Below are 26,718 nucleotides of genomic sequence, written 5' to 3'. Positions count from 1 at the left end.
TGACTGAATGAATGGCCAGTTTTGAGTGTTTATGCAAACACGAACATTGAATTTAATTCGCACTCTGTCGCATCATGACAGTATCGCTTGCCAAAAGTACCTGAGCTGAGCCGACAGCACAATGCATTGTGTCATTAGCTTGTCCTTGTACCGAGCTTCATGCTCTGCTGCTGCAGACCAGACCGAAATGTATACAAGTAAAGCTATACGGCATCTGAAACGGTCTTTCACTTGTCCTTAGTCCTCACGCTGCGACGCAGGCACTCAGAAGGCAGGCTAACTTTAGTGGTACGCGTGACCTGAACATAATGTTCTGCACTCTCAAATTCAAATTAGGAAGAGGGATGCTGCGTCAGCTCCCCACAGAAACCAGATTTGCTGATTATTTGACTACTCATGACGTCCTACTGTATGAACTGAAGGCAGGTGAAACTGAGATTGCACATGGTCTCTAAACACGGTGACCGCGCTGGCGAGGTACGACACATTAATCTGTTACGTGACCGATATAAATGACCCCGATGCAGTTCCACCTTCAGTACTTCATGAACAGTGTCGTCAAGCATTATCCCTATTTCAGTCAGATAACTCACGAATAGATTTATTAAACCAATATTTATTATAGAATGAGAATACAAGTGTGCATATAATATTTTATCCTGGCGTTTGGCTCTGCTACATTTTCTCCCTGCTCGGCACAATTAAACACACAGAGACGAAACCCAAAGCACATTGTAGTCTAGCAGCTGGCCATGTTGTTTATCTTTCGCCAGAAACGGTAATATGTCGGCCGCGATGCGATCAAGAATCACTATTCACATCTGAACGGCGGACGGATTTGACAAAAAGAAGGATGTTGGAGTATTCTTCAGAGAAAACAGGCAGGAAAGAAATCATAATGAATGGATTCCAATGGGGTGCGTGCGCATTTCGCCTTGTGCCTGGAGGGACGAATGGCAGCAGTAGAGGTATGTGTTTGGCTTCTGCCGGTCGATTTTGATATAAAGCTTATCCCGTGGGTAACGCCGCTGGCTGGCGCTAAGGGTGTTAAACACCATCATTAAACATTAAGAGCAGGGAGATAGATATACAATAACAACCCCCCCTCCCCCCCCCCATGGGGAACAGAAATAGCAGAGCCCACGGGTGGTGCTGGGGTGGTATAACATCGCATAACAGCCAGGAATCATATGCAGAAGGAAGGCGAGAAGAATGCATACAGTCTAGGTGAGCTCAACCCATTTTGGGCGGGAACACCTTTTGGTGTTTTAAGCATTATGTAATACTTTAGCTATTGAAAAATAGCAGATCTACAAGCTCATAGCGTGGCACTACCGCGCTACGAGCTTGTAGGTCTGCTATTTTTGAAAAATTGTGAAGATGTAGTGCAAATCTTTGAATATATATTCTTTCAGAGCCAACGTTTTTAACTTAAATTAAAATATTTTTTTTGCTTCTGGGGGGGTCCCTGGGACAACATATTTTCAGATGGGGGTCGGTGGCCAAATACATATAATTTTGGGGGTCCTTGAAACATGAAAATGTTTGAGAATGACTGACATAGAAACATAGGGTTTTTCAGAAAACTGTCAGGATTTAGAAGACATTTGTAGAATCGTTCCCAGGTATAAATGGGTTAACCCCTCGAGTATGTATGCGCCCTTGAGCATACAGTACATTAGCATGAAGCCACTCGAGTATATCTGACTGAACTAACTCCGCAAGCTACTGTACGTACTGTATCATGTATGTACAGTAAAATGACAACGCTCACCTGTCTACCTTGCAGGCCTTGTACCAACTCCCATACTCCACATAGGGACCTACGGAGTCCTTACGGTTACCCTGAGAGAGAGAGAGAGAGAGAGAGAGAGAGAGAGAGAGAGAGAGAGAGCAATGTTATAACTTGTTTTATATGTATGTTATGTATGCTTTGGCAATGTAAGACCGTCGTTCTCAAAGTGGGTTCCCGGGAACCGCCCGGGGGGGGGGGGGGGGGGGGAGGGGGGGGTGTCTTTGAGCGAGTTCCAGGGAGTATAAGCTAAATGATAGTTAGGACTTAGGAACCAAATGGACCCTTATGGGTCTGTAACTCAGAGAGTGTACAAATGAAACCAAATGGACCCTTATGGGTCTGTAACTCAGAGAGTGTACAAATGGACCATTGGTCCATTTGTACACCCTCAAATGGACCAATATGAATTGGGGTCCCAGAAATAGAAATGACATTAAATGGGGGACCATATTGTAATGCATGTCAATGGGGGTCCTTGAAATTTTATTGTTTGCGAATGTTTCCGTAGAAACCGTCTCTTATGGGGGTCGGTGGGCAAATAAGTTAATTTGGGGTCCTTGACATGAAAAAGTTTGAGAACCACTGATGTAAGACATTTTATCATGCCAATAAAGCATTTTGAATTTGAAATTGGGAGAGAGAGTCAGACAGACAGAAGGAACATATGACATAAGACACACGGACAGATAAACAGACAGAGTGTTAGACAGAGGCATGCAGGGTCAATGTCTCATGAAGTCACGTTTAACCCATTACTCTGTTACACAGCCTATTAGAACGCTGACATTTCCAGTCGACTTGTTCACGCATTATTATTATTAGTTAGTTGTCTCATCCATATCCCTAAAGGGTTACCCGGGTTACTTCAGTGGCCACAGAGAGACAGACAGACGCCAGTTATGCGGGTTACTTCAGTGGCCACAGAGAGACAGACAGACAGACAGACAGACGCCAGTTATCCGGGTTACTTCAGTGGCCACAGAGAGACAGACAGACAGACAGACAGACAGACGCCAGTTATCCGGGTTACTTCAGTGGCCACAGAGAGACAGACAGACAGACAGACAGACAGACGCCAGTTATGCGGGTTACTTCAGTGGCCACAGAGAGACAGACAGACGCCAGTTATGCGGGTTACTTCAGTGGGCACAGAGAGACAGACAGACAGACGCCAGTTATCCGGGTTACTTCAGTGGCCACAGAGAGACAGACAGACGCCAGTTATGCGGGTTACTTCAGTGGGCACAGAGAGACAGACAGACAGACAGACAGACAGACGCCAGTTATGCGGGTTACTTCAGTGGGCACAGAGAGACAGACAGACAGACAGACAGACAGACGCCAGTTATGCGGGTTACTTCAGTGGGCACAGAGAGACAGACAGACAGACAGACAGACAGACGCCAGTTATGCGGGTTACTTCAGTGGCCACAGAGAGACAGACAGACGCCAGTTATGCGGGTTACTTCAGTGGGCACAGAGAGACAGACAGACAGACGCCAGTTATGCGGGTTACTTCAGTGGGCACAGAGAGACAGACAGACAGACAGACAGACAGACAGACGCCAGTTATGCGGGTTACTTCAGTGGGCACAGAGAGACAGACAGACAGACAGACAGATGCCAGTTATGCGGGTTACTTCAGTGGGCACAGAGAGACAGACAGACGCCAGGTCGGTCCAAATCACCAACCTTGCTCTCCTCCCTCTCCTCTGCGTGCATCCAGATGGGCTTGTTGTCGTCTGCAACGGAACAACAGATGGAGCATTAGCGTGTAATATATGATACAGAGTGGAAGCGTCTGGATTGGAATAGCTTTGAACAGCATTGATGATGGGTACATCGTAAGGCATTCACTTCTAGTCATTTTTACTAGTTGACTAGTTGCCTAGTTTACTAGTTGACTAGTTGTTTAACTACCCATTATGTTTTTTGGGTTTTTTTTTGGAAATAAATATTTGTACATTTAAAATCTGTGTACATTGGTGACCCCCCCCCCTTTTTCTTTTCTTATCAACTAGTCAACTAGTACCAACAAGGTCGACTAGTGGATTTACTAGTCGCTTAATGCCCTAGTACATCGGGACACGCATTTGTTTTATATATTTTTGCGGCTTACACCTTTTATTGGTTTTTTGAAGGGACAGACAGTAGGCTGACAGGAAACGGGAGAGAGATGGGGGAAGACATGCAGTAAAGGCCGTGTCGGGCTCGGGAGTCGAACCCGCGGCACACTGCGACTGGATTACCAGTCGGGTGCCCAGACGGTTACACCACCGCCTGGGCCGGGGGGGGACACGCATTCTTGATGAAGATCTTGTGATCGAAACGTTGAAAGCAGCAATTACAAAGCGGAGCTGAAAACCAGAACCAACAGACTTTATTTACTTGAATAGGCAAAAAGGAACACATGATGGGGGCGGGGGACTCCCACGACAAGCTTTGTGATTTGATACGAAGATGGAGGCCAATCTCTATACTGGAGCACAGGGGTGCCTGCCCACACTTTTTTTTACTTGAGATCTACTTTTAAAATGATCAGCTCAACAAGATCTACTCAAATTATTATCCCATCGCTGAATGAAAAATTATATATATGGAAATAGCCCTTTGTAGGTTTTCGGGTAATTTTTATGTAACTTTATAATTCTACAGAAGTTTGTGCAACACTCTTGAAAGCATTGCACTCTAGAAGCCGTGAAGGTGACAGGCCCTTCTTGATGTCAGTCTATCAAGTCACATTCAAGTGGCACATGCCAAAAAGAGGAGCTTTGCGATTTTCGTTTATAAATATACATTTTTCTTATTTTTCATGTCACCTGCACAGCCTTTGTAATCTCCTGGTAGATCACGATCTACCTTTTGGGCTATCTATTTAACCACATGAACCATGCATCCTTATAATTACTCTGTTCATAATTTTTATTCAACAAAAATAGGTGAACATTCTGTGAGAACAGGCAATCTCACAATCTCACAACGTGACGTGATGAGCTTGTAGATTGACGATTATTGTTTTTTGATGTACAACAAAGAATAATAATCGGGTATGCAATGACATTCTTGTGGCAGGTCACTCGTGTGTTGAGCGTGCAAGTTGGTAAAGGGTTGATAGGCTTAGGGCCATTAAGCGGCTTCGCACATGTTACAGAGCAACACTTAATCCTTTCCCCCAGCAAAGGTAACTAAGCATGACAAGGCACAAATCATCACAGGGCAGCAGCAATAATACAAGGAAATAAGGAATACAATCTGAATGCATTGCCCACACAGAAAAGTATTATTCAATTTGACCCCTGATTGTGTGCATTACGTTCACGCAGATTTTATTTACTCAACTCAACTTTATTTGTGTAGCCCTTAACCCATTTCGGGCGGGAACCCCTTTTGGTGTTTTAAGCATTCTGTTCTACTTTAGCTATTGAAAAATAGCAGATCGGCCCAGGCCGTAGCGTAACGGTCTGGGCACCGGACTGGTGATCCAGTCGCGGTGTGCCGCGGGTTCGACTCCCGGACCCGACACGGCCTTTACCGCATGTCATCCCCCCATCTCTCTCCCGTTTCCTGTCAGCCTACTTTCTATCCCTTAAAAAAATCAATAAAGGCGTAAGCCACAAAAAAATATCTTAAAAAAAATAAAACAAATAGCAGATCTACAAGCTCATAGCGTGGCACCGAGTGCCGCGCACTACGAGCTTGTAGGTCTGCTATTTTTTAAAAATCGTGAAAATGTTTGAGAACCACTGACATAGAAACATAGGTTTTTCAGAAAACTGTCAGGATTTAGAAGGCATTTGAAGAATCTCAGGTCTAAATGGGTTTTAACAAAGGAAACAAACACCCCCTATGCTTAGACACTGAGTCAGGAACCCCCCCCCCCCCCCCCCCTTGGCGGGAATAGAAAAATAATCATCGGGCACAACATAAGATGGAACCCACTTCCAGGGAAGGCGGCTCTCTGCTTAGCAGAGAGCAGTGCTAATGTCCCAGGCTGTGTTACAGTTCTGCTTAGCAGAGAGCAGTGCTAATGTCCCAGGCTGTGTTACAGTTCTGCTTAGCAGAGAGCAGTGCTAATGTCCCAGGCTGTGTTACAGTTCTGCTTAGCAGAGAGCAGTGCTAATGTCCCAGGCTGTGTTACAGTTCTGCTTAGCAGAGAGCAGTGCTAATGTCCCAGGCTGTGTTACAGTTCTGCTTAGCAGAGAGCAGTGCTAATGTCCCAGGCTGTGTTACAGTTCTGCTTAGCAGAGAGCAGTGCTAATGTCCCAGGCTGTGTTACAGTTCTGCTTAGCAGAGAGCAGTGCTAATGTCCCAGGCTGTGTTACAGTTCTGCTTAGCAGAGAGCAGTGCTAATGTCCCAGGCTGTGTTACAGTTCTGCTTAGCAGAGAGCAGTGCTAATGTCCCACTTAAGTGCTGTAACAGCATCAGTGGGTCCAGCTGACTGGGACAAGTCTAAGCTAATGTATTAGCGTTTGTCTCAGCAGCAGGGTGGGTGGCTGCTAACCATTGTGTGTATTCCTGCACAATAATCTGAGTGATCTCTGTATTGATTTATTGTGAAGATTCTGACTTTCAATTGTACATAGATTTTGTTTATATTTTTTGATTATTGTTTTAGCTCCACTTTTTGTTTTGGCAGTTTTCTCTCATGCCAATAAAGCAATGGTTTTCACCACCAGTGGTCATTGAGGGGGTTCCAGGTGGTCCCTAGCTAAATGATAGAGTTGGTAACCTAATCGTCCTAATAGACCCTTAGATCTTTAACTCTTGAGAGCGTAAAATGAAACCAAATGGACCCATAACTCTCAAGAGTTAAAATATCGTTAAACATCTGGATTATTACATTTACAAGAAGTCTACACATTTAGAGAATATTAGAATAATTGTTATTTTGATCAATGTTTTGCAGTTATCTCTCCTACCACAAAAATCTTATCCAACGATATCAAAGCTATATAGTTTTGGGTCTGAGAGGCTAAATCTCATCAAATGGTGGTCCATGGCTCAAATTCTGAATAAATAATGGGCCTTGATAAGAAAATGATTGAAAACCACTGATATAAACTATAAAGGCCTTTGAATTGAATTGAATTGAATTGAATTGACTACTCACTGTTGACGGAACCAAACTCCTTCTCGTGCGCTCTGGTCAGAATCTCTTTGTACAGAGACTCTGCGTCCTTGAACTTCCCCTGCTTGAGGTAACATGTGGCCTGAAATGGGACAAAATACCAAACTTTTGTTACATCTTTACACTGCTTTAGTATGATCGAAAATTTTCTGTAAAATGGTCTATTGTATGCCACTACATTAAAGTAAATGAAAATAATGATCCCGGTTAGTTAGGTTAAAATAAGGTTTACCCTTATGTATCTGAACACAAGATGTAACAATGAAGTACAACCTTGAATAGGGACTAAGTATAATTATAAACAAGTCTTTAATGGTCTCTCCTCCTCACCAGGTTGTTCTTGGTCTTGGCCACGTTGGGGTCGTCGGCTCCCAGCTTGGACTCGTAGATCTCCAGGGCCCGCCTGTAGTAGTACTCCACCTCGTCGTACTTGCCCTGGTTCTGACACAGCAGGGCCAGGTTGTTCAGCTGCTTGGCCACGTCCGGGTGGTACTTCCCCAGAACCTGATCATGATGTTCAGGGAGAGAGATGGAAGCAGGACTATGTGTTAAGTCACAGTGGGTCAGGACAAAAAGCATCAATTTGCAGTAGCATCAAAACAGGTTGATTCATGACGCTTTTTGACTGAGCGTGTAGATCTGCTGCTTTTGTGTAATTGACTAGAATGATTTTGTACATTGTGTATTTTGCTCTGCTACTAAAAGATTAGGACTTTGGTGATTTGTTGTACTTTGAGGTGTATCATGGATGTTTTATTTGCTGTTCCAAAATGTGACATTTATGATGTAGTATTAAAGTGTAATTTTATTTCTGCCACTTGGCCAGTTCCCACTTGTAAAAGAGACGCAGTCTCATTGTGTTTTTACTGGTTAAATAAAGGTTAAATAAAAAAGGGTGTTAATTTACAAAAATACAAAATAAATAAACACCAAAACACAAAAAGGTAAAATACAGAGAGGTTTCTGCAGCCCGACAGTGGCGATATACATTGGACATTTAAGGTGTAGTTTAGTATAATGTGTTCCTCCGTACCTTCTCCCTGATCTCCAGGGCTCTCTTACAGAGAGGCTCTGCCTCCTTGTATTTGCCTCTCTTGCCGTAGAGCACAGCCAGGTTGTTGAGGGTGGCGGCCACCGCTGGGTGGTCCTTCCCCAGGGTCTTCTCTCGGATGGCCAGGGCGTCGTTCAGGAGGTGGGCCGCTTCCTTGTACTTGTTCTGGTCTCTGGCGAACGACAAAGAGCAACAACGATTAAATTAAGATTTACATTCAGAGTTATTCGCCTGGAAAGGAGCCAGCTTAGGTGGCTCGGGCATCTGGTTAGGATGCCTCTCGAGCGTCTCCCTATAGGGAGGTACGTCCCACTGGGAGGAGACCCCGGGGCAGACCAAGGTGCAGTTGGAGGGATTACATCGACTCATTGGCCATGGAACGCCTCGGGATCCCCCAGGAGGAAGTTACTATTGTTGCTCTGGAAAGGGAAGTCTGGAGCTCTCTGGTGGAGCTGTCGCCCCCGCGACCAGACTACGGATAAGCGGTTGAAGATGGATGGATGGATTCAGAGTTCTGCCACTTTATGGACATTTTGCTAAATGCACAGAAGGGTCCGCCGTCCAAATACATATCATTTTTGGGTGGTCTTTAGCCTAGGAAAGCGGTTTGAGAATCACTGTGTGTGTTGAGGACAAGTGTGCGTTCCTCACCTGTAGACCAGGGCCAGGATGTTGAGCATGGTGGCCACATCGGGGTGGTCGTGGCCAGAGGTCTTCTCCAGGTCCTCCAGGGCCTGCTTGCAGAGGGGCACGGCCACCTCGTAGCGGCCCTGGGACGCGTACTGGATCACCAGGTTGTGGAGGGTCCTCAGCCGGGCCGGAATCTCGTAGCCCCCCTGCTGAGCTGCCACCTCCCCACTGGGCTGGGCTGTGTGTGGGGGAGGAACCACCGGGAGAACGGACATAGCTCCATGAGTTCACACATTGAAACTGTCATTCCTTTCAGACTTGAGCTAAAAAGTATTATTTTATACTATTTAAAAATAGCAAGATGTACAAGCTCTTAGCGTGTCACTTTGTTCTGCCCTATAAGCTTGTAGATCTGCTATTTTTAGGTGGTGCAACCACTCCTACAACCAGCTTGCAATGTCCTCGTACTTGTCTGTGTGTGTGTCTGTCTCGTACTTGTTTGTGTGTCTGTGTGAGCATGAGTATGTGACTTAATAATAGCAGTAGGGGGCGCCAGAAACAGTGAGAGGGGTAGTGACTCTAATGAGAGAGAGTGAGAGAGAGAGAGAGAGAGAGAGAGGGGGGGGGAATTGCAACACTCAGTTCACACGTGTGTGATTTTTTTTTTATCGTGAACATTTGTGCAAATCTTTGAATATATATTTTTTTAAAGCGACCATTTTTAACTAAAGTCTTTGCTTCTCGGGGTCTCTAGGACAAAATATTTTGAGATTGGGTTCGGCAGCCAAATGAAAAGGTCTGAAATGAAAAGGTTTGAGAACCACTGATACTGTATAGCAACATACGTTATTTTTTGGAATCAACCTCAGTTCTTAATGTGTTAAGAACGTAAACGCACACATCATTCCTTGACTTTAAATAATTATGAAGAGAATTTGTTCAAATTAAAGGTTAACCAAAAATAATACCAATTACACATTGATTGGCAATATGTGGTACTTAACATTGAGGCACTAAAATATAAACAGATATACTCAGCCATTAATTATGCAAACTGTAAACGTAACGCAAAAATGGTGGTACTTATTTAAGACCTGTGTAGCCCGTTTAAAAGGTAAGATGCAGTAGCGCCTTATATAACTACGCCTCTAGGGGCTAAGAATATATGCAAGCAATCAGAAACACAGTGCAGAGAGATTACTGCTAGTCCTCAACGCTTAACTTAAATGTAATGTCATGAGGAAATGATCAGAGGGGAGTTAGAACTAAACTTGATCGCTCGAGCGCTGTTCATGCAGCCTGAACTGAGACAAGTTGGAAATACATTGTTTTCAATGAGGGCGGCGCAAATAAGAGCTATTTTAAGCCTGTGTGCAACATGACAACTGTTTTAAAGTATTGTACAGTAACAACTAACTAAAGTCTCTTTAATGTTTATGTTGTACTATATAACTACAAAACAATTGCATGAGTCTGCATTTCTGCCTACTTCCTGTCCCGGGTGGTTGTCCCCATTCTCAATAGAAGTCTATGTAGGAGAGCCACCATTGGACTGAAGCCCCATGAAGTGAACAGAGTTTGCGTAAGTCTGTCTATATCTAAGGCTCTGCACCTACCCGGTCCCTGGTCTAATCCCTCTCCCACCGAGGTCACCTAACCGGTCCCTGGTCTAATCCCTCTCCTACTGAGGTCACCTACCCGGTCCCTGGTCTAATCCCTCTCCCACCGAGGTCACCTACCCGGTCCCTGGTCTAATCCCTCTCCTACTGAGGTCACCTACCCGGTCCCTGGTCTAATCCCTCTCCCACCGAGGTCACCTACCCGGTCCCTGGTCTAATCCCTCTCCCACCGAGGTCACCTACCCGGTCCCTGGTCTAATCCCTCTCCCACCGAGGTCACCTACCCGGTCCCTGGTCTAATCCCTCTCCCACCGAGGTCACCTACCCGGTCCCTGGTCGTCGTCGTTGGGGAACAGGTCGTCCAGGTTGTCCTTGGAGTTGTCCCCTCCTCCTCCTCCACCGCCGCTCTGGCCACTCCTCTCGTCTGAGGGCGAGGCGTCGTCGTCGAACTTCTTGATCTGGTTCATGAACTCCAGGTGCTTCTTCTCCTCCTCCAGCTGCGCCACGCTCTGCTCGCTGCGCTGCAGCTTGTGCTGCGTGCCCGCCAGCTCGTCGCGCAGCCACTGGTTCTCCTGGCACAGCCGGCGCACCTGCGCACGCAGCTTCTGCTTCTCGGACTCCACGGCGCTCAGGTGGCTGGACAGGGCGATGATCACCTGGGGGGGGGGGGGCAGATAGACATGTTGAGTCTCTGCCACGGACACAGGTGTGTCCGACTGACTTGGTCTTGTCCGTGGCAAATGTTTGATTTTAGTTTTTACACACCATTACTTAAGCAATAAGCCACGAGAGGTCTCAGGTTACGGGGTATTTTACACTGGCTGGAAGCGTAGGCAGCGCTGAGGGTCTAAAACGGTTACAAAACGGTTACTAAAATGGTTACAAACATATAGCAATATTAACCTAATAAAACTATTGAATTCACAAAGGTAGCTACGCTTTGCGCCACCAGAGCGAGCCACATAACTTCCTTGTTGTGCTCGGAAAGTATGCTATGTGACGGGAGAATAGCGCTTGATGTCTTTACGGGGCTGCCTGGAGCCACACATTCACAGTCATATGAGCCGGGCGGTGCTTACACGCCCGCACGGCATGTGTTTGTAAAGCAATCAAGCGCTCCCCTTCCCAGTACAGCTGGAATCAGCTGTGAATGATATAAAGTGATTGAAGGAGTGGGTTATCGGTGGAATTTACACCGGTCACGTGACGGTAACCAGCCAATCAGAATCAAGTATTGGGACTACCCGTTTTAGAAAATGTTCTTCTAAAACGGGTAGTCCCAATACTTCATTCTGATTGGCTGGTTACCGTCACGTGACCGGTGTAAATTTCACCGATAACCCACTCCTTCAATCACTTTGTATCAAACTGCAGCCTTGTAGCTGAACTGGGGAAGGGGAGCGCTTGATTGCATTACAAACACATGCCGTGCGGGCGTCTAAGCACCGCCCGGCTCATATGACTGTGAATGTGTGGCTCCAGGCAGCCCCGTAAATACATCAAGCGCTATTCGCCCGTCACATAGGCTACTTGCGGAGCAAAACAAGGAAGTGTTTTGGCTCTGGGTCGCTCGCTCTGGTGGCACAAAGCGTAGATACTTTTGTGAATTTAATAGTTTTAATATTGCTATATGTTTGTAACCATTTTAGAAAAGCAATAAGCCACTCGAGGCCCCAGCTTACCGGGTATTTTACACTGGCTGGGAGGTAGAAGACCCTCCGCTGCGCGTCGGGTCTGCCTACGCTCCCAGGCAGTGTAAAATACCCAGTAACCTGAGACCTCTCGTGGCTTATTGCTTAATTATCCAATACTGACGCTGATTTAGTACGACACTATGGAACATTAGGAGTCCAACTAGTACTAGTGGTTCTCAAATGTTTGATTTGCAAGAAACCCCATAACTCTGAGAGTGTAGAAACAGTTACAGTTACAGACCTGTTATGGTCATTCTGGGCTAGCTCTTTGTGTTTCTGATAATATTATTGTAATATCATATTTGTACGTCTGTGTATTTGTATGGTTGAAAAGAATTCCCTGGTTTCAAAAGTTGGTTACCAAAAAAACATCGTCCATTAGACCTGAGACTGAGACGCCTTCTAAATCCTAAGTTTGTAACGTTTTCAGAAACTCTAGTAAACACAAGTAAAAGATTTATTTTGATCAGATCTAGATCAGGTATAATATAATTGTCTTCCTACTGTATGTGACTGGCCATTGCTGAGCGAAAATATCACTTACCAAAACTCAAAACCAACTGATTTTTTGCTCAGATACAGCTCTGCACTGACCATCTGCAGAGAGTTGACTCTGACCTATTGTACCTGAATTTACACCCTATGACCTTTTCTACAAACACCCAGAGTGGCTAGAATTCCCCTTTAAATTCTACCAAGCATCCTATGAATGTGTCCAACACAGTGACATGTTATAGCATTAATCTCCAGCACACACACCAGCGCAGAACAATCACACTGTGGAAACATGGGAACAATTTTTGAAACTCGATTAAACCAGTTCACACAATGCCTTTTGTATCTGTGTTGATGGCCTCCAGTCCTAGTCTCTCTCCCCTTCTCGCTTTCCATTACCCTCCACTTTCTCTCTCTCTCTCTCGCTAGACTCGCACCCCCTTTCCCATCTACCCCCATGGACCGGTCTCTCTCTACCAGGCTCAGCTCCATGCGAGTCAAGAAAGACCCTGCCCAACATTTATATCCCTCTTAGAGGTCTGCTACCTGTACGGGTCACGACAATGCATCTGGTTTCTGGGTTATCGCCGGGCCAATTTCACATCTACAGCTTTTGCTCAGGCCGGGTTCGGGTTTTGTTGTTATGTTTTTTTTTCTTTTTTACATTTAGAAGATACCGGTCTCTCCGACTCAGACTAAAAGTAGACCCACAGGCAAACCAACAAGGCTGTATGAGAGTGTGTGTGTGTGTGTGTGTGTGTGTGTGTGTGTGTGTGTGTGTGTGTGTGTGTGTGTGTGTGTGTGTGTGTGTGACAGGCAGGTCAGGCATCTGGGGGAAAATGAGCAAAATAAAATTTCCAATCGGGGGCGGAACTGAAAGTCGCGGTTACAAGCCAGGCTTTGGTTTCATGTCTAAAACCCTCCTCGCCATCCCGTCTCTCTCCCCAGCCTTTTGTCTGCCCTCTCCATTTTCTACCACCATAAGCTCGTAGCGCGGCACTCGTTTTTGGAAAAATCGTGAAAATGTGGCACAAATCTTTGAATATATATTCTTTCACAGCAAACGTCTTTGCTTCTAGGTGGGGGGTCCCCGGAAAAACATATTTTCAGATGGTGGTTGGCGGGCAATTAAATTTTTCGGGTCCTTGACATGAAATACCTGTAGTTGAGAAACTATGCAACACTGATATAGATTTATTTATATTTTCAGAAAACTGTCATGATTTAGAAGACACTTCTAGAATCTGGTATCAGATCTAAATGGGATAATCCATCTCCTCTCTCCTCTGCGTACCTGTGCCTCCCCGAGGCCCAGCTCGATGGCCTCCAGGCTCTTGCGGAGCACGCCAGACTTCTCCTGTGCGGCGGGCGGCTGTCCGCAGTCCAGCAGGGAGGTGAGCAGCTGGGCGTGCTCCCCGCGCAGGGTCTCCAGGCCCTGCATGACGGCCTTGGTGTTGAGGACGATCTCGTCCTGGGTCAGTCGCTCCAGCAGAGCCTCTTCGCGTGGATACACCATCGTGGACATCGCCTGGGTTTACACTAGGAATGGGGGCGATATGGAAAAAAATTAATATCACAAAAAGGATTCTAGCAGTATCACAATGCACAATATTTTTTTTGTGCGGTTTTTATGGTTTCATTTATGGCAGACAGGTGAGGGGGGATGGGACATGGCAGAGGGGGGAGGGGGGACAAAGACAGAGAGAGAAAAAAACACCAAAGGTTCAAATAAGGAGATAAGAGCAACATTATGGTATTATGGTTGCTACCAATAAAAGGGACTATACTTAACCCATTTTGGGGCGGGAACCCCTTTTGGAGTTTTAAGCATTATGTTGTACTTTAGCTATTGAAAAATAGCAGATCTACAAGCTTGTAGGTCTGCTATTTTTGAAAAATCATGAAAATGTGGCCCAAATGTTTGAATATATGCTTTCAGAGTGAATGTTTTTATCTCAAATATTTGCTTCCGGGGGGAGGTCCCTGGAACAACATATTTTCAGGTGGGGGTCGGCGGCCAATTTCATATATATTTGAAAATGTTTGAGAACCACTGATATAGAAACATGGGTTTTCCAGAAAACTGTCAGGATTTAGAAGGCATTTGATCTCTGAAACTAAACAAGACCGACAGGCTCCAATTGTGGGGGGCGACCTCTACCAATCTCGCATTGGGCGCCGAGAGGCATCGAACCAACCGGCTCTATAGATTGTGACGTCAGTCCCCTAGATGACGTACATATACTCCATGGATTTGGCCAAGGTGATCCAACTGCTATAGCGCTTAGTTTCCACTGCCTGTACTGTGCTGTGCTGTGCTTGGCTGCGGTTCATTTGCTTGACGGTCGGTGTCCCTGCCTGCTGTTGTCCTTGTCCGTGTTTCTCCTGCACTTGTTCTTGGATAGTTGATTGCTGACGCGCCTCGTGGCTTTGTTGTGCCCTGTGGCTCCACCGTGGCTCGCCCGGCTGGCTGACTGACTGTTGCCGAAGTTCATGCAAATCTTTATTGTTGCTTTTCTTTCTTCATCTATTTTTATGCACTTTGCATTTTTCTTTCGGTTTGTACTAGTGAGGCATTGTGTTGTAGGAGCTAAATGTGCCTTGAAATATACTGTATATGCGAAACAATACGAGTGCAAGTATCATGTTATCGTACTGGCAACTTGCACAGGAAATGATCATTAGCTCCAAACAAACACACACGCATGTACCGTACAGTATGTACATGCACACACACGCGCGCACACACGCACACTTATAGACGGCTAGCCTAATTTTCATCATTTTTCTCTCGTGCTGCACGATTCTTGCTCAGATGTGAACCTCGATTTTCCTCCACAAGAATTGAGATCACGATTCTCACACGATTCTCATTTTTTCAATGTAAATATTGAATGCCTTTAGTCTGTAGTTGCTGAACATTACCAACTACATTCAAAATGTGTCACCTGGAGCCAACTACTACAGACAACATCAAAGTATACTTCACTTTAAAGCTCTCTTAAAAGTCGCTCTCTTGTAGCAAAAACACAAGAGTCACTCAAATGAATGGGACAGCTCAACTAGTGCTGCACCGTTCTTCACAAAGTGAGATTGCATAGGTGTCTGAATGTAGATCTCCATCTTTTCAATTAATTGTGCAGCACTATTTTGCTCAAATATTCCTATAGTATAACATCTACAGTAGGACCATATTCATGTTGGTTTCTGGTCGACAGTGACAATATGCTGATGCTCGCCTTTGTGCGGGGGAAAGGGATAAGTACAGACAGTACAGTAAATGTATACTGTACTATAGGAACACTCTGTGTGTGTGTGTGTGTGTGCGGCTGCGCACGCATGTGTGTCTCTGTATGCGTTTGTGTACGATTAAGCAAAACCCATATAGATTAAACCACGTCAGCACTCGGGAGGGAGCGAGGGGAAGAGGGACAGAGACGGAGGATCAGATCCGGCTAGAAAGATTTAATGAGCAACTATATCACATTTCCCTCCTCGTTGCCAGCTGTGTGCAGCAATAAGTCACTCTCCTCCTTAAGCAATAAGCACATGACATGCAGTACTGTATACAGTACACAATCAGTTGAAAATGAAACATGTGACATTATCATGCATCTTCCACCATATATAGGCTGATTAGGCTCTGTTCTGCTATTACAGCAACACTCAATCTTTTCCTCGTTACGACAAGATGACCCCTGAGGGCCCAATACTATAATTATTATTGACAAACTGTAAACAAACGCCTTATTGCAGCAGCAGCAGTATAGTCAGAAAAGCCAGTTGTGCAACTTTGTGTGAAGCGTGACCCATGATCCTCTCTCTCTCCATCCTCTCTCTGTCTCTTGGAGGACACGCACCTGTACCCCCCCCCCCCCCCCCCCCCCCCCCCCCCCACACACACACACACACACACACAAATCACGCGCTTCTCTCTCTCTCATCTTCTACCCTCCTCCTCCCCTTCTCTTCCGTCCGCCTGCCTGCCTCATCCACATTGACTGCAATGCACCAATGTCAACGGCTCCCTGCCGTTCATTCTATCCGTTTTTGCGACACACTAAATGTCGCCGGGAAACTCCAGAAAGAAAGGCGCCCGGCGTCGTGTTATACTATTATTATACAATCTTCTCATCATCAGAGCATTGATCCGTCAACGTGGGTGGTGTTCATTACAGGCCAAAGTGCCTTTTAATGGCCTGGCTGGGGGCGAAAAACACAGAGGAGAGAGAGGAGAAAGGCTTGGCTTGGCAGGAGATCAATCAAGGTGACCGTCGATAAAAAAAAGGAGAGGATTGTCCCAAATAATAAAGAAAATGGCCGTATGATACTATCTATCACGCAGCATCAACACATCAACCATAAAAGCGCATAAATAAACAACCCAGTCCGCCGTTGTCTTTATATAGCCTGGATATATAAATACACTTTAAAACAAGGGTTCCAATCCGATGTTTGTAAACATAGACGCTGCATGGGTTTTATATATATAAATAATGATGCGCAGATATATAGTTGAATTGCACTGAGTGAGGAAAAAACATCACGGACAATCAATAAAAGACGTATTGATGGTGGTAAGAAACGTTGTAGCCGATTCAAACGCGATTCGTGCAGGTTTCCCTGCCATGGAGCAATTCACAACATTATATCCATGCAGAAAGGTGCGTGCTACATTCACAAGAGCCGATCGCGTTCAACAGCTACATAATAACAAAACACCGCACGATATCATGTTGTCCTCTATGGAATGATCACAGCATGGCGTGTTGTGTAACCGAGTGTTGTTGGTAAACATTCGAGTCCCCTTTTTATATTTAAAAGTGCCCATCGTGGCATGCTGTAGAGTCAGAGTGACTGTCTGTCCATCTGCATTACTTTTACAACGACGTACCGACGCCTGGATGGATGGAAGTGTCCTTTGTCATTATGATGGTGCGTCGATCATACACAAAAGGATGACAACAACCAAACCACCACCATATACGTCATTCAATGATAAATCAATCAAGTCCACCCTATAGCCTACGATTTAATACTCTTGTAGATGTAATTGTATCGATTCTGACATTTTCAATCTACCGATTGAAAACGTCAGAATCGACAAATATAGGCTACATCTACGAGTCTATAAATCTATAGGCTACAATCACCCGTGATCATGCAGCCTATAGCTGTTCACTATAATAGCCGGCCGGTATGTGTTTTAGAAGAACATTCACAAAGTGTAGAAAGAAAGATACGTGTTTTTGTTTACCTGCCTCGATCCCTCCTTCGCTCTCTCTCTCTCTTCGACCGGGAGAAATATCCCAGTCAGTGACAGCACAATGCAAACCACGCCTCTCTCTAACTCTCTCTCCCGATGCTATTATGATGCACAGTAAGATGATGGTGAAATGATGATAGTGTAGTTTTACACTGTGTATAAATAACGATCCACTGTTTGTTAACCAACCTTACCCCGGCGGGTTAACAGTAACAACGGAAACGCTCGCTCTCCTCTCCCCCAAACTAAACAACAGACAGACCACTGCGGTAATAATTCAGTAAAGTCCGCGACGTGGGTCCATTTTAAACAAATCAACTTTGAATCAATTAAGTTAAACGATCGCTTATTGCTGCCTCTCTGTGTGTTGTTGTGTTCAGACTGTAGTTCTTCTACACTGTGTGTCTCATAAAATGTGGTCCATATTATGGTCCATGATGACAGCCAGGCAGGCAGCAGCCGAGACGCGAAAATGGCTGTTGGCCGACATACGTTTCTCCCAGAATCCACAGCATGACAGAGAGAGAACCCCGGGACGGTGTGTCTGCGTCTCCGTGACATCAGCAGGGCCCTGACTCACTCGGCTCCAACCAGGGAGGGAGGCCCGCCAGGGGGCCATAGAGCAGTGGTCCTCAAACCTTTTCATCCCAAGGACCCCCTAAATGTATGCATATTAGGCTGGCCACGGACCCCACCTGGAAATATTTCGGACCATACAAGATTTGTGGTATTAAAAATGTAAAACATTTTTAAAAAGTGTCAGAGAATTTCAACATAGGCCTATATATTTTTTGAGTGGTGCAACCACTCCAACTGGAACAGCAATGTCCGTGTTGTTCACCTATGTGTCCGCCTATGTATGTGACGTTAATGAGCACCAGTATGACTATTAGTACCCAGTAGGGGCGCTGTTGTGCCAGAAACAGATAGAGAGATAGCGCTGCACATGCTGCACTGTTGCCTTAGCCTGGGTAAACCCACTCCCCCTGCTGGACAAGGGGGGAGGGGTTTACCCAGGCTACTGTTGCCTGCTAATGAGAGAGAGAGGGGGGGGGGGGGGGGGGGGGGGAGTTGCACCACTCAGTTCACACAGGTGTGATTTTTTTTTAGTATAGAGCGTCGCAGTCCCTCCCCCTTTCAGAACGACATTTCCCAAAACGTATTTATTTAAAGACCTTTTAAGCGCCGTACGAAGCCAACTCTTGTCGTGACAAATCATGACAACACACACAATATTATTACAAAGAAGAAAAAAAACAAAAAAAGTGTTGTAACCTGCCGTTTTTTTCTACTTTCTAATTCTTTGTTTGGCCCGTGTGTTGTCATGATTTGTCACGACAAGAGTTGGCTTCGTACGACGCTTAAAAGGTCTTTAAATAAATACGTTTTGAAATGCCTATGGGAAAAATGCATTGGGATTCATTTCCTGGGCCACTCGTTGTTCTGAAAGGGGGAGAGACTGCGACGCTCTATAGGGGCCTGGGTCCCCCAGGCCCCTATACCATCTATTCTAACTACTACAAGTAAGACGCGCAAACGCGGGAAGCGAACGCAGCTCGTGTGTGGTTGTGTGTGTGTGTGTGCTACAGCTGCGCCCTGTGTGTGTGTGTGTGTGTGTGTGCTACAGCTGCGCCCTCTGGTGGCGGGCGGGTGGTGTAACAGCGGGACACACAGACATTCAGCCCTTGCTGTCATAGTAAGTGGCTCACTGCGTTCGCAATCACTGCGTTCGCAATCACTGCGTTCGCAATTACTTAGTTAAAATGTTATTGTCTTTCGTATATCCAATGTATTTGTATTTAGTTCATAAAGTTAACATAACTATAACTAAATGCATTTGAAATTCAATACAAATGTGACATTTCAGGATTTCAATTCAAATATAGCAAAAATAGCCGATTTCCAAGCTCAAAACACGTTGCACTGCGACATGTTTTGAGCTTGTAGATCGGCTATTTTTGCTACGACAGTACAGTATGCAATGTGGCCCTCTGGAGTGAGTGTGGAAATAAATTTGTGGCCCTCTACATTGTCAAAGTTGCCCCTCTTCTAAAGGCCTATTCATAGTCTGGATTTTCGGTGGTGAGGTGACCACCGCTCCGGTGGTGAGCGGACCACCGGAGCTGAAATAACGTTGAGCGGCGGTGAGTAAAAACAGAGAAGGGCTGGAGCGGTGGCGGTGGTTTGCTCTTCACCCCGGCTCGTGACGTCATGTTGTAGTTCGGTGGTAAACTAACCACCGAAAATCCAACCTCCGGGTTTGCCCACCTGCCCCCTGGCAGGTAAATAAAACTTTCGGGCAGGTGGAGTTTGCTTTCAGGTTGCCCGACTGGGCAAGTGATCATTTGAGAACGTGGCCAGAGCGCTCAGGCTGCTGGTCTGTGGAATGTAAAATAGGAGCACCGTTAATACGCAAATAATACACATTTGCGTATTATTTGCGTATTGTACGCGTATTATTTGCGTATTACAGACAGTATTGGACAGTATTAAGATGTTGATCTTTGTGCCTACTACAGTATTTCAAACAAAGTTTTTTTTTGACTGGGGAGTCATATTTCGACAGCAGCTGCCTGTCATAATTTCACCCTATCTAATTATTGGACAGTATAAAGATTTACCCAAATCATACCCTATAGGGTATGATGTAATGACAAGTGTCTATTTCAAACATTAAGTGTTTTAGGTATTATAATACTTGACATTAATAAGTCAGTATTATAAGCTTTATAATGTTAAAGGTTATCATTATTTATAAGTACTTATATATATAATTATAAATGTTCATGAGAAAATTAAATTGTCTTATAAGAATTTGTATAATGCATTGCATTGCATGGAATACATAGCAAGTTATGAAGTATTATAATACTTGATATTATAAGTCATTATAATAAAGTTTATAATGTGTTTTGATTAAGCTTATAAAGTATAATGATTATTTATCAGAGCTTATAAATATAATTATACATGTTTGAGAAGATTATAATATCTTATAAGTGTGTTCATAATGCGTTATAAACGTGGACTGCATAGCAAGTGTTAACACACTATGTACTGTATGTATTAGTGGTGCTTTCCTGTGTGTGTGTGTGGATGTGGGTGTGGGTGTGTGTGTGTGTGTGTGTGAGTGTGTGTGTGTATGTGAGCGCTTTCGGGGGGGGGGGGGGGGGGGGGGGGGGGGGGCAGCCCTCTGTGACTTCCTGCCTGTCTCAACAGCCTATATAAGAGAAACCAAAGTCGACATGTAGCCTAAAACAAATGAGTGAGAGAACACTATTGATAAACTGTCAGTGTGTGTGTGAGAGAGAGAGAGAGGTAAAGAAGACACCATTGAGGCGGGTAGACGCTTGACTGTATGGAGTCAAAAGGTGAGATGTCCTTCTAATCCAAATTATGGGGGGGGGGGGGGGGGGTCTTTCATTTACACCAGTGCTTTTCAACCCTTTTCACGTCAAGGTCCATTATTTATTCAACATTTGAGCCACTGACCACCATTTGATGAGATTTAGCCTCGCAGAACCGAAACTAAAGAATATTCTGTTGTCGTTTCTGTCCACAATTCCACACTGTATTGATGTGGTACCATTAGGAGAGATGAGGCAAACGTTGATCAAACTAAGAATTATTTGACATGCTCTATAATTCTGTAGACTTCTTTTAAATTAAGTATAGCCTAATGCAGGTGTTTATCAATAACTTAACTCTTGAGAGTAAAATGAAACCAAATGTCAACTCCTTTTACACTCTCAAGACCTAAATATCTAATAAGGGTCTATTTGGTTACAACCACCTGGACACCCCTCAAGAACCACTGGTGGTCCGCTCCACGGACCACCCGTTCTGAAAACCCATTCTGTTTCAGTGTCTTTGTGTAGTTCTGGTAGCATTTTGTTTCCCTGTAGGCTGCTGTATGTAGGCTACATGCACAGATTGAAATGCAGCGCTGAAATTTAACCCATTCTGTAGGGGAACCCCTGTTTTAAGCATTATGTTATGCTTTAGCTATTGAAAAATAGCAGATGTACAAGCTCATAGCGCGGCACTCGGTGAACTTGTAGTTTCTGCTATTTTGAAAAGATCTTGAAAATATGACTCAAATCTTTTGTCCCTGGAACAACATTTTCAGATGGGGGGGGGTGGAGGCATATTACATATAAGTTTTGGGGTCTTTGACATGAAATATTGAGCACCACTGATACAGAAACATAAGGTTTTTCAGAAAAATGTCAGGCCTAAATGGGTTAAGTGGCGTACAGTATATAAGCTCTACAGTCAGCAAGTGTCTCCAAACAGAGATTAATTTTTTACTGTAGGCTATATTCTATATATCTGAGTCTCTGTATGCCCATGTATAAATAACAAAATATACACAATACACTGTTAAAATCCGGTATTGGTTATGTAATAGTGATAGTTTGCATATTATCCTGAGAGATGAACCCAGCTCAGCTGATGAGGCTAAAATAACAACATCATACAGCAGTGCTTCTCAAACTGGTAAATTACAAATCATCTTTTTTGCATTTATTTTTTCAGTTATAATCACTACCCCAATTTGATCATTTTTCAATTTGGACTAATTGTTAGTTGACCTTGGCACAAATGGGCACCTTGGCCAAATAGACTATACATTTGGGGGGCCTTTGACATCAGTGTTTATCTTAGTTTTAGTCACCTGGAATGTTTTAGTGTTAGTCTAGTTAGTCGACTAAATATCATAAGATTTTAGTCGGCTAAATCTATAGTTGATTTAGTCGACTGCGACGCGTTGTGAGCTTGTAGATCTGCATTTTCAGCAGTGTAAAATGATTTATACTGGATCTCTTGTCCACTAAGTCCCTTCCTAACAATTTAGTCTAGTTTTTATTTGATGACGGAACTGTCAGTCTTAGTTTTAGTCATCATAGCTTAGTTCTCATTTAGATTCCATTTAGTTGTCATGAGTGAAAAAAAGTAGTCAAACTTTTTTTTTGGTCATAGTATTAGTGGATGAAATCAACACTGCTTGACATGACAATGTCTGCCTGCCCTTCTTCCCTACATGGCTCTGTCTGCATGTCAGCGGTCACCCTGTCCGTGACCCCAGGACGTCCCCTCTCCCTCACAGCGGTGTCCTCCTGCGGCCACACAGCCCCGGCTCTGGTCCAGTTCCAGCTGGGCCTCTTCCGAGAGGTGGTTCGAGTCCCCGGAGAAAACCTGAGTTATCGCCATGCCAGGAGGCTGGCCCTGGAGATCATAGAACGCAAGGTGATACGATCTTCACAAAAGCACGGTTGTTCTTTTTCCTTTTTTGAGTGGTGCAACCACTCCAAGGAACAGTAATGTCCCTATGTCCCTTTGTTTATAGTACCAACAGGGGGCGCTGTTGCACCACTCACTTCAGACTGGTCTGATTTATTTGCTATACAATTACAAATGAATACCAGGCGGTTCTCAAACGTCATCATTTCAATGAACACCATAACTCTCAGAGTTACAGACCATGAAGGATCTGTAACTCTGTCCCCTGTAAGTCACTTTATATATAGGAATACAGTATATAGGAATCGTTAAGGAATCGGACCGTTAAGAAGGAGTCGTTAAGGAACAAGAATAGTTAAAATTCTGCGGTTGTATTCGTGACATTTGGAGGGAATGTAGGCCGCCCATGCACTGTAATGTTAGATTAACATTGTGAGCAGGTCACGGTTAAAATCAAGGCCAAGGTCTGTTTGCTAAATAACGAGACACGATGGCTGGGATTTCGCAATATCGTTACTGTACTTGTTGGGCATTTACCAGACCCTCTTATTAAGGTTGGAGGTGACCCGGATGGCTGGATGGTTGTGGGGCCATACTCTAGTCGTCTTTGTCTCTGTCTTTTCCATTTCTTTGGACTGCGTGCCGGGACGGCGTAATAACAACTGGCATATAGTATGAAGGACCCTTCCCTACAAATCCTGAACCTATGATGTGGGCGTGTCCTGTGGTGACAGTGACTCAGTCAGAGGGGGCTGTCGACAGGCGTCTGCTCCGCACAACTAACTTTCCAACCACAACTGTCTGTGTGCTACACACACACACACACACACACACTGCCTCACGCACACCAATGCGCCACAGTAGATATCGTTTTACTTTTTGAGCAGTACAGTAGGTCAATCTGTGTGTGCGGCGCATGCTGTCCTCTCACTGCAGACAACAGTGAGCGACACATTTTGTATAATAGGGTGTAATCATTAAACCCCATTACAGTGGTTCTCAAACTTTTTTATGTCAAGGACCCCCGAATTGACATTTATTAGCCCGCAGACTCCCATTTGAAAAAGATATTCCAGGGACCCCCATAAGAGAAGATCTTTATGTCTCTGGCAGTGATTCTCAACAATTCTAATGTCAAAGACCCCCGGTCATGCATTAGGCTATGGACCCCCATTTGATGGATTTTTTATCTCTTGGCTAAAAAGTTGCTATAATGTTCAATGAATGGACTAGCTAAAAATAACTAACATAACAACTAGGGCAGTGGTTTTCAACCTTTTTCATATCAAGGCCCATTATTTATTCGGCATTTGAGCCACCCGTACAGGTCCAAATGGACCCTTATGGAATGGAGGATGGAGCATTGGTTCTCAAAGCAATGGATGTGGGCTTGTTGCTGGCGCTGGTTTTCAGCCCATTCAATATATCGTCTTTGTTGGGGTGGAAACCCCTAGGGCTGTCAAATGATTAAAAAATTTAATCAGATTAATCACAGCTTCAAAATTAATTTAATCATGATTAATCACCATTCGAACTATGTCCAAAATATGCCATGTTTTCCTGTTTATTGTTGTGGAAATTGAAATATAAATGACAGAAAGCGGATATACATTCGTTTTTGAATGTTTTTTGTTTTCTAATGCATTTAGTATAGACATGATGTGATGTGAGCATTTGTAGGCCTAGCCTACACTTTGAGTTAAATCAACACTGGCTTTTGGCCATGTAGACTGCGGTCCCCCAGGAGGAAGTCACTATGTTGCTCTGGAGAGGGAAGTCTGGAACACTCTGGTGGAGCTGTTGCCCCCGCGACCCGACTAGGGATAAGCGGTTGAAGATGGATGGATGAATGGAGACTGGGGTCCCAGTCCAGAGATGAAAATCATAATAAAATGGCCTAGGCTACTTTCTATCAATTTAATTTGGGGGTCCTTGAAATTAAAATAGCTGAGAAGCAATGGGTTAAACTGTAGACTATAGTTAATTGAAATTCACAAAATACAATAATGGCACATAAGCATTTTTGGAAACAGGGCTTGGTTTAGAAAAGCCTATATTTTGCGCTAAAGTAATTATTGAATAACATATAAATGTAGGTTTTAAGGCTAGAATGGCATTGTAGTGGACTGTAGTGAGAGGCAAGATTGTCTCTCCTTCATTGCGGGACTGCAGGACTAGTCTGGAGTCGTGAATCAGCTTCAGTCAGTGTTTTGGTTCGTACCTGGAGTTGTGCATTATCTCCGCTGTGCACAGCAGCACAGGGGAACTGTCTTTAATATATCCATGGTCGTTTTCAGTTGCTTTCCATGTGCGACACAAAAGTACCATGCGTTTGTTTTGGTAATAGCCTACTGCAGGCGCAGCCATGATGATTCACGTAATCGCGTAGGACAAAACGAAACCAGCCGGACAAACATTAATGGCATTTTCAAAATGTCCACAAGTTGCGACGGACCCGAGTGATTCTTGCAGCGCACTGATAGCTAACACTAGTAGTGTGTGTGTGTGTGTGTGTGTGTGTGCAGTGTAGCCTAATGGGGCTTTGCTAGGCAGACAAAGTAACGCAACAGAGTTACAGAATCAAACCACTTTGCAACCAAACTACAATACACAAGCTATCTCTCTGGTGTTGTTCAATCATGACTGTGTGCTACACAGTGACAGATTTGTTATGCTCTGGACGTTCCTGAGCCGCGCGCACGGGCGTGAAATATTTTAACGCAATTAATTAACGCAATTGATTAATGCCATTAACGCGTTATTTTTGACAGCCTTAATTAATACAAGAGTAGTGGATCGAGAAGCTCAAAATGCGTCGTTTCGAGCTCGCGGATCTGCTACCCGTTGGTGCTTTTGATGCTGCAGTTAGTAAGCTATGATCAAGTAGGGCGATAATTTACAAAAGAACACAAAAAGTTAAAATATGGAGATAAGGTTTCTTTTTTTAAATATATATATATATATACATTTTATCCCACAATTTTGTAACCCGTTTTTTCACCCAGTGTCTGGGCTCTATACACTCCCTCCGCCAACCTGGGGAGAGCAACGGACTGACCTCATGTCTCCTTCAATGCATGAGCTCGTCCGTGCCGCTTCTTTTCACCTGGCGGGGGAAGATTAGAGGTTTCTGCTCGACAGCAACGATATGTTGATTTCCCCTGACCTTTCAGTAGGTGGACTCACTTCCAGAAGGCCTCGTCTCTACTCTCTACCCACCAGCCTCTCCCTTCCGCTGAGCAGTGACTCATTTACAACCCACTGCATTAGTTCTGAGGGCAGATAGTTCAGGAAATTGGCTTTATATTAAAATATAAATTGGAAAGACCTCTCCATCTCTGGGGGAAAGACGTAACTAAGTGACGTTACCAACTTAGAAATAAAAACTATTTTGAGTGATTGTCAATATAGGATTGCAGTTTATCGTAACATTCTGTGAATAGTTCATTCTAAATGTTTAACCCATTTTGGGCGGGATCCCCTTTTGGTGTTTTAAACATTATGTTATAATTTAGCTATTGTAGCTTGTAGGTCTGCTATTTTTGAAAAATCGTGAAAATATTTCAGGATTTAGAAGATTTTTTTTTAATTCTGAGGTCAGGCCTACATGGGTTAAACGTACAATTGGGTGAATGTAGAGTGAACTGTGCTTTTTTGTCTGCATATTGTCCCTGATATTTATGTGATTAGTATCCACCGTAATGTGGAAGAGAGAGAGATAGCCAGCACTCCAAAGTCCATTAACGGTACATTTATTGCATATTGTGCAGCACGGCCAATCAAAACACGGACGTG

The 26,718-nt window shown here is 44.4% G+C and overlaps 2 protein-coding genes across 2 annotated transcripts in view; one reads left to right on the top strand and one right to left on the bottom strand.

The window, feature by feature from the left end:
* klc2 (kinesin light chain 2) overlaps window positions 1-26,718 on the bottom strand; it is a 38,639-nt gene that overhangs the window by 8,232 nt on the left and 3,689 nt on the right. Inside the window, exons 2-9 of the mRNA XM_083789025.1 lie at window positions 13,708-13,952; window positions 10,550-10,880; window positions 8,627-8,843; window positions 7,958-8,147; window positions 7,255-7,428; window positions 6,907-7,006; window positions 3,488-3,537; window positions 1,775-1,845 (exon numbers count right to left, since the gene is read on the bottom strand). Coding sequence (XP_083645151.1) covers window positions 1,775-1,845; window positions 3,488-3,537; window positions 6,907-7,006; window positions 7,255-7,428; window positions 7,958-8,147; window positions 8,627-8,843; window positions 10,550-10,880; window positions 13,708-13,938 — 1,364 coding nt within the window. The 5' untranslated portion in view covers window positions 13,939-13,952. The remainder of the gene's footprint in view (window positions 1-1,774; window positions 1,846-3,487; window positions 3,538-6,906; window positions 7,007-7,254; window positions 7,429-7,957; window positions 8,148-8,626; window positions 8,844-10,549; window positions 10,881-13,707; window positions 13,953-26,718) is intronic.
* prkd4 (protein kinase D4) overlaps window positions 21,008-26,718 on the top strand; it is a 29,003-nt gene continuing 23,292 nt past the window's right edge. Inside the window, exons 1-2 of the mRNA XM_083789024.1 lie at window positions 21,008-21,050; window positions 22,745-22,929. Coding sequence (XP_083645150.1) covers window positions 21,038-21,050; window positions 22,745-22,929 — 198 coding nt within the window. The 5' untranslated portion in view covers window positions 21,008-21,037. The remainder of the gene's footprint in view (window positions 21,051-22,744; window positions 22,930-26,718) is intronic.

Source organism: Protomyctophum parallelum (genome assembly GCF_964188405.1).
Source record: "Protomyctophum parallelum genome assembly, chromosome: 18".
NCBI lineage: Eukaryota > Metazoa > Chordata > Actinopteri > Myctophiformes > Myctophidae > Protomyctophum > Protomyctophum parallelum.
Note: the sequence above shows the minus strand (reverse complement) of the source record. Positions and strands in the feature narration are given on the sequence as shown.